This window comes from Chaetodon auriga, chromosome 11, assembly GCF_051107435.1.
Source record: "Chaetodon auriga isolate fChaAug3 chromosome 11, fChaAug3.hap1, whole genome shotgun sequence".
Classification (NCBI taxonomy): domain Eukaryota; kingdom Metazoa; phylum Chordata; class Actinopteri; order Chaetodontiformes; family Chaetodontidae; genus Chaetodon; species Chaetodon auriga.
The window spans coordinates 15,165,209-15,182,102 of NC_135084.1; the positions used below are offsets into that span (position 1 = coordinate 15,165,209).

Genomic DNA, 16,894 nt, shown 5'->3' on the forward strand with positions numbered 1-16,894 from the left:
AGTGGAATATAATACAAATGGGAGCATGCATTAATGTCTTGCCTGCTTTTTTGTCAAGGACAGAAAACAATCTCCAGTGTGACTGATCTGTTTGTGCCAACTTTGACAGAAGCATAATTAATGCAACGTGAAACACCTGTGTAACTAAGAACACCTGTTTTGTGTTTGTCCTAATACTGAACACAGCAAATGACACACGTAGGCCTACTCTACTCGTGTGTAAAAATACCCAGAAAATAAATCATGGCTCAATACTTTGTGTTCATACTGATGTCTGAGCTGGTTTAACCTTAAGATGCTTTACCACTAACCACTGCTAAACGCTCTCTTGAAACACCTGCGACTGGTGGTCACACATCATTTTCCAGGCCTGCCTGAATCAGGTTTGATGCACTGTATCACTTATACAAAAAGATTCACATATTCTACGAGCCGGCCTTGTCGCAGACTCTCTCTCAAAGCTTGAATTCATTCTTGAAGAGATGAGTGTGTCACCTTCTGTCCAGCAGGGGGCAGCAAACATTGGCTCAATAAACAACAAACACAGAGATCCAAGACTCAGTAAGAAGGCGGCAATGTAAACTGAGTACAAAGAATTTTATTGTAAATGTTTGAAATACTACAGTACATATGTGGTTATAGTTCTGACAAAAGGGCTAAAGAAAAAAAAGTAACAAAAATAAATACATCTGCATGGGCAGATATGTGATGAGTGGAGTTTTGAGAACTCAGAATTTTTAAGTCACATCTTTTTATTTTGATTTTCTGATTTGACTTAGAAATTGTCTGACTTTACAAAATAGCGTGTCACCTCTTACTGGTTATTACAAAAAGTCAAGTTTTCTTCTTGCCTTCTTACATTACTGTACTGTCATGGAATGGCTGTAATAAAATATTAAAATTCACACTGCATGATATCTCTTTCTTTTTCCAAAGGGCCTGTTCAGAGTTTGAAAGTCCATTTTCATAACAATATGGGTCCTACAGTAACATTTCACTTGTTTCTGTGACAGACATACATGTATACACAGTATCTACGGCATCTCAACCATGTGCCAATGCAGAAAAGCAGACTGGCTTTCAGGGTATCATAGACCACAGAATGAACAGCAATAGATCAATCAAAAGCTTCGTCACCATTTTTCCACCAATCCTTCTGATTAGCCAGAACAATGGTGGTCACAGCTGAAACTTTACACCTCCAGTGCAGTTATACAGAGGCGCAGTCACTCAACGCAGATGACGAGAAACAAGCCCCCACAGATTGTCATGGTAATAGAGCATTTCAAAAGCATCGTCGTCGTCATCCTCCACTCATTCACCTCATGTGACGTGTGTTAGAAAATAACCGACGGCCCAGAAAACAAGTTTTAAAAGACTATTTAAAAGTGTAAAAATCACTTTCTAGCAATAAAAATACTGCTTGTTCCATTTACATCCCAACATTTGAGTTTCTGTCACTTTAGAAATAACTTCAGACACTAATTACAAAAACAACAAAAACAGTGGAACAAAGGAAAAACAATGCCAATAGTGTCTTAACAACACAGTACACAGAGTGGTCTGGAAAATAAGAGAGGGAGAATCCCTCTGAGAAAAAAAGTGCCAGAAAGAGTTCATAGTTGATCCTTCATCTTGTTTGGTCTGTTCTTGTCTCTTCATTTCATTTCAGTTAAAGCCTGTATGTGTGTCTGTGTGTGTGTGTGTGTGTGTCTGTGTGTGTGTGGGTGTGTTTTGGAGAGTTCTGGCAGACTGGAATGTGCAGGGATCTTTGAGTTTTAAGCCAGGGTTCTCTGTCTTGGCTTTATTCTTGGGTAGAGCTGTTAGAAACAACACGAAAACATGTCAACACACATTTGTACTTCTACATAAAATTTATGTGACACTCTTATTCCAATTTCAGTGACTCGTGACTCACCCCGAGGAGGTTGCGGGGAATGTAACCCTCGGTGTCGGCCATGCGTGCCCACCACCATTCAATCTCGTCCTCGTCTTCTCTGCGGATGATGGTCATGCAGTCTCCCTCGCGGAACGACAACTCGTCAGGGTTTTCGCTGCTGTAGTCCCACAGACCGTAGACCACACCCCTGTTCATGATGCCCATCTTCTCTTGCACACCTGAGGGTGGAGAGTACAAAAAGATTTAGTGTCATGAGTTTTTGTTTGGAGAGAAACATTGTCAAAGCAAACATAGAATGCATAACTTAAAGCAAAACACAAAGAAATGAAAAAGAATAAAAAAGGCTTCACTGACCATAAAGGAACTGGGAGCACTGGGTATAGCCCTCCTCCATCTCTTCACATTTATCAGCAGCCGTTTGCATGTCGCTGTAAGTCATAGCAAACACTGCGGCGCCGGACTCCACCAGGAACTTGCACACTTGCACGTTGTTGCAGGATGCAGCACAGTGAAGAGGTGTCCTATGTTCGAGGGCGGGTGACAAAAGAAAAGGAAGACAAGAACAGACGAGATGGGAAAGGCAGATGAGAGGTGTGAAGAGAAACACTAACTGCCTGTCAGAATACTCCATTGATGACAGAATCCTACATGAACCATGCCAGCGGTGAACTTGAACTTACCAGCCATCACTGTCAGCAGCGTTGACATTGACGCCAAACTGGACCAAAAACTTGACAATCTCTGTGTGTCCGGCGCAGACAGCATTGTGCAGAGCAGTGATGCCTTCATCATTGGGCTGACTGGGATCCTCCACCTGTGATGAAGAAAGATTTCTCAACTAAATGTCTACGATACATTGGTAGCAAACTAACAAAGAAACCATATTTAGCAAACAGAATAATCAATAGTAAATGTTTCTTGGGGAAAAAAGGTCTTACTTCATAGATGATTCTCTGGACCAGGTCAAACTCTCCCTCCAGAGACGAGTCGAGCAGCAGAGCCAGTGGGTTGAACTTCACTCTCATGCTGTGATCGATGCGTTCAGAGCCAGGTTTACGCAAGTTGGTCCTCTTTCCCTAAAGACACAATCATGATGGTGTGTCACACAGATGCTCTTAAACAGCCATTATAACACGGAGGAGACAAATGTAAATTTAAGACGTGAGGCTGCAGAGTCTCATCCTGAAGTCTGACCAGCTGAGGTGGAAGCGTCCACTCTCTGCTGCTTTCAATGTGGACTGAGAGCAGAGGAGGGACTTGTTTTCCAGCTCTAAGTGCATTGCTAATCCAGTTTATCAGAACAAGCTGTAAGAAACACATTCATTTCTGTAAAACCTTGATTATGCAACCAAATGGGTCTTAAATGGACGTGACAACGGGAGGGAACCATGGGGGAAATGGGTCATAAAACAGATTTCTCATTGGTTTGCCCTTTTTGGGTAAAACCTGCCGTCTCACCATGAAAACTACTTAAGGAGTTTCATGAGGAGCTTAACAACAAGAACGTGTAAACTGGTGTTTATTTCCAGCACAGAATGTGTCTAAGTACACAGGGGAAGGTGGGGGGGGTATCAGCTTAGTGTGAGCAGAATAAGGTCCATTTTCCTCCACAAACAAAAGAAGTACTTGACAGGGATTATTTAATTATATAACATTATACCAGGTCACTGCAGTTAACCAGCAGGCTATTCACAGTACACTACCTGTAACTCATGACCTGCCCCTGTGGGACTAACAAACAAACATGTGAGGGGATTTAAAAACACATGTAGTACAAAAGCAGACAAGGGGAATCTATACTCTGGACTGTAGTGACCCTTTTCATCACTCAACATAACTGATCTTTACAACCATAAAACAACACAAACAATGCAACTGAAAGCCACATAATAATGAGGAGTTTAAGGTGGTGATTCATACCGGTGGCAGAGTGACCTGGCCCGTGACCTCAGGTGCCTTCATGTTAAAGGTGTCCTCTCCCAAGCTGTCATGCTCTGCTCCACTGGGGTATGGGGGTGGTGGGTAGGGCGGGAACTCTTCCAGGAAGCCTTCTGGAGGCGGAGGGGGCAGGTTGGGCATTATGTCCTCCAAGCCAGCAGGGGGTGGTGGCGGGAAAAGAGCTTCATCTGGCCTGGGGGCAGGGTGGGATGGTGGAGGAGGGGGGATAATGTGCTCACTCTCGGGGGTGGCTGAGGGCGGTTTGGTCTGTTCAGCAGGAGCCGGAACGGGGACTTTAGCACCTGGGATGTGAGATAAGAGCTGCCCTCCCTCCAGAGTCTGTCCCGGCTCTGATGGGTGGTTTTCTGCACCACTCACAGGGGTTGGAACATGTGGCCCCACAGATCCCTCCGCTGCTTTCTCTGCTTCACCAGCATAGGTGGGAGTGGTTGGTGTAGTCACAGTGGTCTCCATAGCTGCTAGTGTGGTCTTCTGGTAGAGGAGTTTCTGAATATTGGGCCCTGCTGGACCCTCTGGTTCAGTGATCGAGCTGCGTTTCTTCAGGGGCCTTGGAGCATTGTAGAGCTTCTTTCTTAGTGCTTCCAGGTCACCATCACTTTGATGCCTATAGGGGTTGGAAATGAAGGGAAGCAGCTTGGTAGGGCTGAGGGGCCGGGGGATGCGCTCAGTTTCTGGTTGGGGGCCCTCAGGCGGGCTGGGACCCATGCTGTTGGCTCCACTGTGGTCTACCTCACATTCTAGGGCAGGGGAGCGGCGGTCCAGGTAAGGGTTCTCTGGATGTAGGGAGCCTCCACTTGGGATCACTGGTTTACCGTACACTACAGACAAAGATGGGAAAAAAGCATTAAGATTGTAACGTCGACAGAGAAATTACCACTACTGCATTAATAACGACTGACCTTTTGTTCTCTTGTTCTCTGTCACTTACTCAAAATGAACTCCTCATGCTAATTAAACATTAGATACTGCATTTAACCCTGCCACATGAACCAGTCTGTGAGAGCTGCATCAGGTCAGCAACATGAAAAAAGCAGAATATGCTTCTGAGCAAGAAAATTTTGGACTTAATTACTTTTAAAAGAAGATATTCTTTCCAACAAGATACCACTTGTTGCTTCAAGGCAACATTGGTCATGAATGTTCACCTGATAGGAGTATCAAATATGGATGGACTTGAAACACTGAATTGGTAAAATTAGAATTTAAGCTGAGATGTTGATCATTGCACACATACATAACCAACAACTACTCGTGCTGAAATCAGAAAAGTATGTGGTTTTTTTTTTTGTTTGTTTTTTAACACATGAAATGCCAGGTCAGTTTATGTTACACTGCATATTCATTGCTTTCTATTAATCACCTGTTTTTTCCAATTTAAATGTATTTACAAAACAATATTCTATTCATCTTACAGGACTAGTGTGGAGTACATCAAAATCCTCAGAAGAGATTCAGACAAGGGCAAAAATTTGCTCCATTTCATTTCCACAACTCCAGTCAGAGGCAGCAGGTACAGTTGCCTGTGACTGTATTTATAAAGGGAAGACGTATCAGATGGCTCAGCCTCTCTAGCTGCTCCTGTGTGTGCTGAAGAAAACGGCAGCAGGGAAGATTTACCTTACAGAGAATATATCTCAAGCGACACTACTCTAGTACTAATTTTCTTTACCCTTGTTTACATCTCACCTAAGATGTTTGGATTTGATATACCCTGTTTTTTTACTCCAATCAAAAGGATACTTACTTCAGAGGCTGACATGTAAACCTGAAGATGTGACAGCTACCCTTTGAGTTTGTGTGTAATGTTGGATTTATGTCTAATTCAGTATGCCCTTCTATTTCTACACGTAATCTATCTAAATGCAGCGTGTAACCTAAGCTTGTTCCAAGACAGCATCGTCTCAGATGTAAGGTTAGACAAAGAACAATGAGGCAAGATGTATTCATGACCGGACAGATTACTATTATTGACTCCAGGAACCCAAAGAATGACCACATTCATCTGTGTCAGCTCAACAACACTGTTCAGGAAAACTTAAAATAGTTTCAACTGGATCTACTCACCACTGACAAATCCATTGGTGCGGTTCTGAGACCTGTGGAGAGCGCCCTGCACACCAGGTTGGAGGGGTTTCGCTGTGCCAGGCTGCTGCGTGTACATGGAGTAAATGGAGCTGGCCGCTAAGGTCTGGGGCTTAGTCAGACTGGAGTCTTTGGAGGAGGGCAGCTCTGGGGTGAAGGGCCGTACCGTGGCTGCAGGTGGAGTGTCCTGCTTGGAGGGTAGGGGGAGTGTCTGGCTCTGTGAGGGTGGGACAGGGCTGCGGCCCTGGGCGGCCTGGGGCTGCTGGCTGTGGGGCTTGGCCTTAGGAAAGGTGCCTGTGTTGAGGCCTTGTTTGCTGTAGGGCACGACATTAGGGCCTTTTGGTTTGGTGGGGACAGGAGGAGGCACCTTGACTGGAGCCTTGGGAGCAGACTGGAGAGATCAGAGGTAAGACATATCAAATTAGATGCTGCACTGTAAAATAATAAACAAATTTCACGAGTTACGTTTTTTTTTTCCTGTTAGGATGTAAGTAGTGTGTTTTCATTCCCTCTCACCTGAGCATCCCTGACCAGGTCATCACTGCTCTGGTTTTTACGGAGGGAGGTGGTGGGAGCCTCCGTTGGCTCAAACATGGAAAATGGACGCACTTTCCTGTCCCTCTTCAGTTCGGTCTCATCTATCCGCAGACAACATGTAGAGGCAGTAATCAGTTTCGTCTCATGTCCAGACACAGTGTGATCCATAAAAAGGGAGAACAGCTCCGTTGGAAGCTTATCAACGTTGCTATTTCCTAGTTGCACGAAGGGAAGTGGAAATGCTGTGTGTGTGTGTGTGTCTCTTACCTTGTTCTGTGTTAGAGTTGGATTGAGAGGTCATCCGTGGCAGTGTTGAGGCTGGACCATGACCATTGGTGTTGGATTCTGGACCTGAAGAGCCCCAGTCTGCCAGCTTGGATGGTTGAAGGCCTGGAGGACCCCCAGAGGAAGAGGAAGAGAGGGAAAAGAGAGCGGAAAGGATTGTTTTAATGTTAGCATACCGCAGAATTTTACATAGAAATGAAGATAAAACAAGGCACCACTACACATAGTGGAAACTAGCTTCAGCTATAATTTATCTGTTCACAGAGCTGTGTGTTAGAGTCACACACATTCACAGATTTCTGAAAAACAACAACAACAAAACAACTGTGGATTATGTTGCTTTTTGCCCCCCTCGTTACTCATCATTTGTTTTTTTTGGTTGACTGACTAAGACCCGGCCAGTGGCCATGCATGTCCGCAGACATCCACAGTCAGAGAAGCTATAAGAGCACGAGGCTCTTGCAACTAATAATATTAGCATCACATCAAAAATGGTAAAACATGAGGATTTCCATCACAGTACCGGACAACTGTAGCTAAATGCTCCCTCTCAAGAGGTGTTGTACGAATATGCCAACACACTTAAATTTTGCGAATAAAACCTGATTTGGTTGGTCAGAATCCACACAGAATGTCAGTTCAGCTGAAGGTTATGTGTTTGTTCCAACTGACCCATTTAGAGCGGCAGGAAAATAACTGAGAAGAAAGCTCAACAAACACGCTTTCACAAACAGCAGCAAAACAAGCAAACAGCAGCAAAGATCCAGGTAAGAAAAAGATGAAAATATCTCATCTTTCCATCTTTGTCTGTGAGAATCATTCTCCTGAAAAATAAACACATCGAAAACAAAGCTGCTGAGAAGCGCACAAACACGCACACAAACACAAGTGTGTACCTTTTCTCTTAGCCCGCAGCTCTTTCAGAGGCTTAAGCAAGAACATGGCTTCTGAGGAAGATGCATTCAAAAGACAAGAAAAAAAAAAGTAGCCTTAGAGCTGCACATCTCCCTTTGCTCTAGACATGCTGCTGGCTGGGCCCAGGCAGGGGCCCCCTGAGGGGCCACACAGAGACCAGTTCAACCCCCGGGAGCCTGCCTGATACGAAGCAGAACGTCCCTGCTAGAATAGAACTGGGAATCTGTGTATACTAAGAGCAGATTCATCTGCATCCCCGCCCATCTCTATCTCTCTTCTTCCCATACTGCAAATCAACTCAGCATGCAGAAATAATTGCGTGCAACATCCTGACAGACTGGGAAAAGCCTGTTACTTTTACTTCTTGTCTGTGGAATTACTTTAAGTACGAAAACATGAGCTGATAAGGAGGTGAGAGAGGGAATGGGGGGGGGGGGGTCCCCTTCTGCTGTTGTTTTGTAATGACTAATTTTGGTGTCGGATCATTCATTTTTAATATCCTGAAGCGCACTGCTGGCCCACTATCCACTGGGGGACTGATTCAGGGCTAAGAGAGCGAGTCTAGATGGAGAGATGGAGCGTGTGAGAAAGGATTTCTGCATAGAGGACGGCACGAAGAATATCTTTAAATGGGATATGTTGCTCAGGTCCGTCATCGGTTTGGCCATACTTTGTTCCCCTCCAGTACACAGCATACATGCTACTGCAGTCCATGGGGGGAGGGTGCTGGTGCAACAACAGCTTACTCTGTACTATCTGTAAAACTTGACTTTAAAAGGTCTTATTTTATAATGCAAAGACGTTGTTCTACAAAACTAACATCAGGATTTCTCATAAACAATCAGGACTGGTTGAAATATCGTACTGTCTCTGTAAATCAATGCTCACCAGTGGATTGTTTTGATTACAAGGGCCAAGATGTTGAGTATGGACATGAACCAACAGGCAAAACGTGCATCCAACTGTTGAATGCTGAGAACTGAATAAGACTAGTCAGCATTAATTTGAAACCTCTCATAATTTTCCTGTGTATAAATAAATACCTAAGACTAGTGTATTGTAAGCTGATATGAGGAATGGCACAAAGAGACACACACCATGGCTGGTTCACTCACTGCAAAGCACAGCAAAAGTTTTTCAGAAAATATCAGGAGAGTGCAACAAAAGATTGTGATACTCAGGATCAGCAATAAGAGGTCACAACACACCATCCAGGAGGTAACTAGCTACCTTCTGAGCTCAGAGTGACATCGCAACCAGCAGGTGCCCCAATCTCCTCTGCTCCTGCTGGAGGCAGGACAGTCTAATCACATGTCAATTAAAAAAAAAAACCATACCCAACTCCTGATGACATGACACAAGAAGCACAGGAAACAGTAACTGGGAGCTTCTACTGGTTAAGAACTCTCTACTAATGGTTTCCTTATATATTTATGCTCTGACAATTCAAGCTTCATCTCTGAACTCTGCTGCTGAGCGAGCTGTTGCAGACTCAGCAATCGCCAAATTTAGCTGACTAAATTCCATCTAAAATGACAGAAGGGACAAAGTGAAGGCCTGCTGCCAAGGCGGCCGCAGCAGAGATATGAGTCATGGTCTGAAAGGAAAAGGCTTGAATTAAGAGGTGAAAGGCTGCAGACGGGGCGCTGCCTCTGGCTGCTCACCTGTGCTGGCCTTGCTCTGCGGGTCGTGGGCTGGAAGGGTGGCAGTGCCGTCTGGGTAGGCAGGTTTTACAAGCAGGTCGTGCCTCACTGGGCCCCTGGGCATGGTGGACGACTGGATGTATGGGCCGACCGCTGCCACACGAGACGGACCTGACTGCTGTCCGGCTTGGCCATCGGAGGGCAGCTGTACAGTGAAAGGGTGAGAGAGAGAGAGAGAGAGAGAGACAGAGAGAGAGAGAGACAGAGAGACAGAGACACAGGTGGCTGTTGAGTAGGAAAGGTCAGTGAGAGTAATTTCAAATATCTTGTATTACTGTAGACAGCAGAGAGAGAGAGATATACTATTCAAACACAGATCACTAAACGGTAACCAAATCTTTACCTGATGTTTTGGCTATGACAAAAACAAAATGTATGATGGGTGAAAATTGGTGAGACAACTTAAATGTCCTGATATTGCTGCCACTTGGGAGAGGAAAATGTAGACTTTGGCCTGGGGGTGGCGCCAGAGTGGGCCACATTGTTACTCAATCAAAGTGATTTAGTCTGATTGGAACGGAAGCGCTAAAGATTTGTAAGTCTTTTCTGAGCAATGGCTGGTGCCAGCAGAACAGTGAGTTTTTTAGGTGTACTGTTAAGGAGTGAAGTCTGGGATAAGTGGAAATTTAGATCTGCTGGTGGGGGTTTGATGACAGGTCAGGGGATGAAAATAGACAGAATTAATTCTCTGAGGAACATGAATGTCTATAAATGCAAGAACTTGGCAATCAACTAAGCAGTAATTGGGATAATTTACACTGCATCAAAATATTAGAATAACAGACCAACGTTTTTCATCTTCTGAGCTGCCTTGAACCACTTGCGGTGGTATTTAAGTTTCCTAACAACCACCCAGTTTGTTTACGACTAATTACCACACTGCTTCAAGAAAACCTTTGGATTACAGTTACTTATTAAAGATTTAGAATGTATTCAAACCCTCTCGCTTTAGCAGTGCTTTTATAAAAATGTTGCATTGGAACATCATGCAGTTTTAATTTACAGTTATTTTACACAGGGAGCGTAGATGTGGGCTCCATTATTGAAAACCTGAAGACATTCACTCTCATCATAGATATAACATTTTTCAGAAGAGATGACTTGCCTCTATACTCTCCAAACTCAACAGACTGACTGAACTCTCACTTAAAACCTGGATTAAGTGCTTGAACCATCTTTCCAAATGGACAAAAACACATCCTACACCTGATGACATTCTGACAAGTGGTCCCTTTAAAACAAGCTGAACATGGCTCACTTTGTCCATCTGATGCAAAAAAGAAGGGAACAAATGGAATCTGATGTACCAAGTTACGCTCACGAGATCAGACAGAAAAGAAACACATGCTGTTTGTTCAGCTTTGATACTAATTCAGTTACCTGAAGATGAGTGTCTTTTGAAGCCCTCTCTTTACCAGGATAGCCATTCTTGAAAAAACAAAAGCACAAACATGCAACAGCAGTTCAAAATACCAAATTATCCCCTTTTTTCTGATCTAATATTGGCCTTTTCTAAGCATTTCCTGCACTGTGTGAGTAAGACGGTGTGGAGGGACTCTAGGCTGGCAGCTCTCAGACTACCTCACTTCAGTCAGTATGGTTAGACGTGCTTGTTGGGTGATGTCAGCCAGACACTTGCTGTTTGGTTGGAGGAGTGAGCAGCCTGGATGGAGTGTGTCTTTGTGCTGGTGTGAAAAAGGTCTACTCATTATGATTCCAGGCAGGGTGTGGGTAGATCACTTCCTCACTAGGGCCTATTCAGGCCTTCATCTCTAACACACACACACACACACACACACACACACACACACACACACACACACACACCTTTCTCTGCTCTGCTCCTACTTTATTACACATGTCAACGGGGCATCAAAAGAGAAGTTGGGCTTCTTTAAAGTTGGATTAGGGTGCAAGTTGCTAAAAGGCTTCAAGCAGAGCTTCAGAGGAATACGTTAAATCTCCATTTTAACATTTATTATTTATGTTCTAACTTATAGGCCACTTAAAATCTTGTATACTGCATTTGCTTAGTAAACACTGCATGCTGCACACTAAGGAGAATATGTTTTTGTTATCTGTAACAGAAAAAAATGGCACTTAAAACAAAGTGATGGATCAGCATTAAATAATGAAAAACAATCTTTGTGGTTAATTGGTTGAATGTTATTTTGATTTAAAGAAAGAAAGTTAATGATGAAGGCCAATGAAACACCAGAATTATTTCTGAGACCTTGACCTGATCAAGAAAACACGATTGAATAAATGACTGCATAGAGGACAGAGTAAAATGACTCATGTTATTTAAGAGGGTGAAGACATAAAATCATGCATCATCTGATCAGACTGATTGGGTTTTCTTATTCCTTGCTCTCCCTACACGAGCTTTCAACCTCAGGCGGTGAGCATGTTCATTTTCCTTCCTCACAGACGGTTTCATAGAAGCGTCTGTTGACTCTTATTTACAGTCCCATGGCAACCTGTGTTCAAAACAACTCCTGGAGAGGGGAGAGAGGAGCAGAGGAGTGGAGTGGCAGGGAGACACCAGGCAGCGAGCTCAGAGCCAAAACCTTCACACCCATTAGGGCTTTTACGCAGAGTGTGTTATTCAACCTGCTAATTTCTAATACGTGCTGAATCCTGTCATGTATTTCATTAAAAATGTGTTTTGAAAAGCCAGTGTTTTTCAGCATAATGGCTGTGGGCCTTCAGTAAGCTGGTTATTCGCCTTTTCCTGTTTCTGTCAAGAGTGCAGCCAGAAAAGATAGCATCTCCCCTGACATTCCTGTCTGTCAGCCTGCGCTTATTACTCCTCTCTCATCTTCAGGAGTTGTTTCTGCCAAATGGGACTGAAAGCACAACTGAGTGAAGAAGTGGGAGTGCAACTCTATGACATGATCAAAACAACGATCAATCCCCATCGGCTATTTCAGACAGCGAGAGAGGAGGTTGGAAAAAAGATGAATAGGAGTGGACTCTTTCGAGCGAGGAGGTCACTAGGATTTCCCACACAGAGGAGAGTGAGGTTATGGGGCCTTACGTTGGCATGGGTGAGCTCTGAATGGAGGGGCATCTGAGGCTTTAAGCAGAGAGAGATACAAACAGCCTTTATTATAAGGCCACTGGGGGGAGCTCTCATCAAAATCTTATCAGTTGCTTGCAGATATGAATAACTGTGGTCTGACAAATTGTGATCAAGTCACAATAACAATTAAAGCTAAGTGAACTCCTGTGACAAAATATAAAAGGAGATATGTGTAGGGGTTCTGTGTCAGGTTATGTGAAAGCCTTTATGTTGCTGTGGTGTGATAACCCTTACAGGCAAGTTCTCCTTCTGCTGCAGTGCTGCCTTCTTCTTCCAGAGCCGATCCCGGAGCTCGCTGATCCGTTTGTCCATGGAAGCCACCTCCAGGTTGCGCTTGTTCAGGCTGTCTCTTTGCTGCTGCAACTTGGAGTTCTGTTCCTGGTTGAGCTTGTTCCTCAGCTGACGACCAAGAAGGACAAGACATAAGGATGAAGAGAAAACACGATTTGAAATAACTTAAGACTTTGGGGCTCAATTTTCTTTAGGTGTTAAATTTAATTTTGTCAATCCTATTTCTGCGCACCTGTAGCTCCTTGTAGAGGCGGTCCAGTTCAGCCACAGAGCTCTGGGTGTCATGGAAGTTGTCCATTTTGCCATTTTTGAGCAACTCCAGCTGTCGGTTGAGCTCCTCCACTTTGGATGCAGCCATCACTAGTTCTCTCTGCTTCTGCTGGAACAGGTTGTTCATCTGCTCTATTTCCTCCACTGGAGAGGGAATATCAGGAAGGCAGGAAGTCAGCAAAAGAGTCTAAATGTCGTGCATTATTCTGAGCAGGCATCCATTCTTAAAGTCCATGAGTTTACCCAGTTTGCCATTACTGAGGCGCTTCTGCTCCACCTGGCCCTTGAGGGCCCGGACCTTCTTGAGTCGAGTTTCTTGGTTCTCGATGTTCTCTCGGAGGCGCTGCAGCTTCTCCTGCTCAGAGGCCTGCTGCTGCTGACGTTGCTCCTGCTGCTTCAAGTAGCGCAGCCGCTGCTCCTGGAGAGACAACATGGAGCAAAGGTCAGAAACCAAATTAAAGAAATACATCCGTTAACTTTCATTTATGAGTAATCCATGGCTGGGTACGCTGTCCTTGCATTTTATGTCAGCATGCCTGATAGAGTAAGGGTCAGGAAAACATCAAGCCAGTCTTGAACTATGATACGTGTGCCACATGCTTGACCAAACAGGTTCCAAGATGAGCACAACCAGTCTCTATCAGGAACTGTTCCATGTGATGTGTGCTGATGGTAATGCCTGTTTGCTCACTTGACTTGTATGCAAGTAAGTTACATTCCTTGACTTGCAACATTATCGTCAGGCATGCACACAGTACAACAGTTGCTTGAATGCTAAAGTGGGTCAAGGACAAAACGTTGCAGCCTGCAGGGCATATTTGGGCAGGGAAATAAAGAGAATGTCACAAGTTAAGTTTTTTTAAAGTTATGCTAATAACAAGTGAGAAGCAAGTCCTAAGCAAGAGAAAAGAGAATTTCAAATACCAAATGAGTCCTGTACAGTGAGAATCCAAGGCAGGCAACTGTCTCAGGCTTCTCAAATTATAAGAACTACACCTGAAGCAAGCCACAATTCATCTCATGTGTCTATCACAACCTCAACAAGCACCCATCTTAAAGTCTGCATTACCATTAGTGCAGAAGACTTGATTTAGTACTTTTGTTTTGTGCACCATCTCCCCACTTTCTCTCAATAACCCCCCCTGTCATACTGCTCCATTTTTTGACTCTCCACCTCTGGATTTTACTTTGATCTCAACCACTTAACCTCTTCATCCCCTGTATCCACCCATATCTCTCCCAGTCCCCATCTCCCCTTTCATCTTGCACTTCTTAATGCACCTTGGAAGCAAGGAGCTGTTGCTGAGCTTCTATTTGCTGCTGTTGTCTGGCAGCCATCTCTTGTAGTTCGGCCAGTGTCATGTCCATGCGGGGTGTCGCCACCTGGGAAGGGAAAAATACGGACAAAGGAAAACACAATCAGAGAAGCAAAAGTACCAAACACTCGGTTTTCCAAAAGCCAAAGCCAGTTCCCATGCTTCTGTTGTTATTATTATATAATTATAAAATAAGTGAAAAGTACAGATAATTTGTTGTCAGTGCCAAAATATTTGGGTAACATACTTCATAAGAACATATCCTTACTCTTTTACTGAACAACAGTTTTTTTTTCATACAAGGAAGCATCCTGCTGAACTCAAATAATCTAAAAGAAGACATAGGACCTCACCCCATTCTCCATTCTTCTGTCTGGAGGACCCTTTACTCCATTCCTCTTCGGCTCTGAGCCTCTTGACCCACCTGAGAACACAACAGAAGACTCCATTAGACATCACAAATCTACTGTAGACCTTCATCTAAAGCAACTGCATCGGTCAAGAAACAACAAACTGAGCAAAGCACTGGCCTGTACAGACAGCTGTGAAAAATGACTGGAGCCTCCTCTCGCCTTTTTGCCTGTCATTGTCTGACAAAATGTACACACCTAGTGTGCGGCTTTATCTGGGGTTTGCTGCAGAGGAGGGTGTAGATCAGCAGAAAGCTAGGCAAAACGCTAGTGTTGAATTATCTTAGCTCCTCTGGGAACCAACTGGGATCAGTGCTCTTTGTGACTTGCAATAATCTCAGGATTTAACCTAATACATAACAGTCTGGTGGTGGGTACTACAACTGTGTGTGTATGTGCTTGTCTGTGTCCATGAATGCACTTATGTCCAATCATGCTACTGGCATTTGACAGTCGGGGTGGGGAGTGGATCCTTAAAGCCTTGGCCCATGACCAAAGCCCTTTAGCTTGCATAATGGTTTTAGATGACCCTTGACATACAGTGTCCATGTTAAATACATTTACTAGTTGTGTTAGTGTGAACAGAACACCATGCTAAGGCTCAATAAGTGACATTATGATATTTAGTGAGAGATTACTTAGCAATACATTTTGTCCCCTAGCCTGGTGAGAAAGAATATCTCGCACAGCATCAGGAAGTGAGAGCATTTAACTAAATGAATGCTACAAGCAGGACCAAGTACAACAATACTTCCACAAATAACATGAACACTACAGAGACAGGAGACAAAATGTACCAGTTTTTGATAAAAAATAAAAATACGGTCAAAGAAAAGGTAATACAGAACTGTGTTGCAAAGACTGAGCAGAGCAAAGCTAACAGTGTGGGAAAACAAGAGCAGGCTAAGATAACAGGAAGGGAAAACAGCCATCTAATCCCTGGGCCAGACTCAAGCTGTGAGGGGTAAAAGGGCTTAGTTACGCAACTGGGGGCTGAGAGGATAGCACACGACCAAAATACTAGAGTTTTCGGTGTTCCTAAGACAACTGATAAGTAACAGGCTTATGATGATGTGACTGGGACAACCTGCATTCAGACTGGCCTCCGACAGCATTGCTAAATAAGGCTTGTTCAAGGATCTGACGCCGGCTAATAGAAAACCCCTTCCTGGATAAAGTCTTTAAGAGTACCATTTCCAAACCACTGTAGTGTAATAGGAAAGGTTGTCTGGTTCATTCTCAGCCTCAAACGAGTTGTTACTGTAAACTTTGCTTTCATGAATGCTTAATACCAGGGCAGATGTGTGTATGTCTAGAGGCTGCAGGCATCTCTGCAGTTCACTCCATTGGTGTCAAATGTCTTTCCTCTGAGGACAGCTCTTGTCAAAACCATGACTCTTATATGAAAGAAAGTGATCTTACAAAACCCTTGCTTTTATTTCATTATCTGTTGTGTGTGTGGCTGGGGAGTGGGCTAGAGATTGACACTTACCTGATTCCCTGCTAGGAGCTCGATTGTGACGAAGGAAGAAGCGCACCTCTGCCCTGTGTTGTCCCCATCGTTGCAGCACATCCAGCATCCTCTCCCCGTCACCTACAGCTCGCTCTGCAGATGGAATACGTAAAAACACGACAGTGCTCAGGTGTAAGGAAAGAAACACACCCATGAAGCCAATATTTTAAAAGTGGAAGAACATAAAACTTGGCAAGGTTAAAAACATGTGACAATACCAATATAGGTCAGGTTTGCACGTGCGGTTTGCTTTGTGAATCCTGTCATCAGTGCCATCTGTATCTTGTTCATCTAGAACAATGAGGAACTGAGTTGAGCAATGACCTCGGTGAAAACACCCGTGATGGGCTGTCAATTATTCTGGCTGGTACTGGGCCAGAGGGCTCATCAGTCATTCCTCACACACTTTCTTCAACCTGCTTGAGACCATTTCATTTCACAAATGGACAGACACGTTACAGTCAAGTACAGGTCAATGAAGCCGATTTTTCCTATTGACATGATGGCAAAACAAATCAGTAACAACCTTAACAAGCAGGTTATTAATAGCTTTGCATCTAAATTTGATGTAAAATGCCACTGCTGTGTTTTCAAGGAGAGTCAGCAGTGAGTCTGTAGTGAGAAATGC

The 16,894-nt window shown here is 44.0% G+C and overlaps 1 protein-coding gene across 6 annotated transcripts in view; it reads right to left on the reverse strand.

Moving 5' to 3' along the window:
* Window positions 1–582: 582 nt before the first annotated feature.
* Window positions 583–16,894, reverse strand: part of tp53bp2a (tumor protein p53 binding protein, 2a) — a 28,318-nt gene continuing 12,006 nt past the window's right edge. For 2 of the 6 annotated variants that reach the window (XM_076742953.1, XM_076742954.1), the window contains exons 4-22: window positions 16,246–16,359; window positions 14,697–14,767; window positions 14,309–14,410; window positions 13,271–13,445; window positions 12,990–13,171; window positions 12,701–12,865; window positions 12,422–12,460; window positions 10,762–10,809; window positions 9,343–9,526; window positions 7,660–7,710; window positions 6,746–6,868; window positions 6,458–6,579; window positions 5,924–6,332; window positions 3,821–4,677; window positions 2,839–2,976; window positions 2,581–2,714; window positions 2,255–2,421; window positions 1,919–2,118; window positions 583–1,820 (exon numbers count right to left, since the gene is read on the reverse strand). In XM_076742953.1, coding sequence (XP_076599068.1) covers window positions 1,779–1,820; window positions 1,919–2,118; window positions 2,255–2,421; window positions 2,581–2,714; window positions 2,839–2,976; window positions 3,821–4,677; window positions 5,924–6,332; window positions 6,458–6,579; window positions 6,746–6,868; window positions 7,660–7,710; window positions 9,343–9,526; window positions 10,762–10,809; window positions 12,422–12,460; window positions 12,701–12,865; window positions 12,990–13,171; window positions 13,271–13,445; window positions 14,309–14,410; window positions 14,697–14,767; window positions 16,246–16,359 — 3,323 coding nt within the window. In that variant the 3' untranslated portion in view covers window positions 583–1,778. The remainder of the gene's footprint in view (window positions 1,821–1,918; window positions 2,119–2,254; window positions 2,422–2,580; window positions 2,715–2,838; window positions 2,977–3,820; window positions 4,678–5,923; window positions 6,333–6,457; window positions 6,580–6,745; window positions 6,869–7,659; window positions 7,711–9,342; window positions 9,527–10,761; window positions 10,810–12,421; window positions 12,461–12,700; window positions 12,866–12,989; window positions 13,172–13,270; window positions 13,446–14,308; window positions 14,411–14,696; window positions 14,768–16,245; window positions 16,360–16,894) is intronic. The other 4 variants (XM_076742956.1, XM_076742957.1, XM_076742958.1 and 1 more) reach the window with 4 other exon arrangements.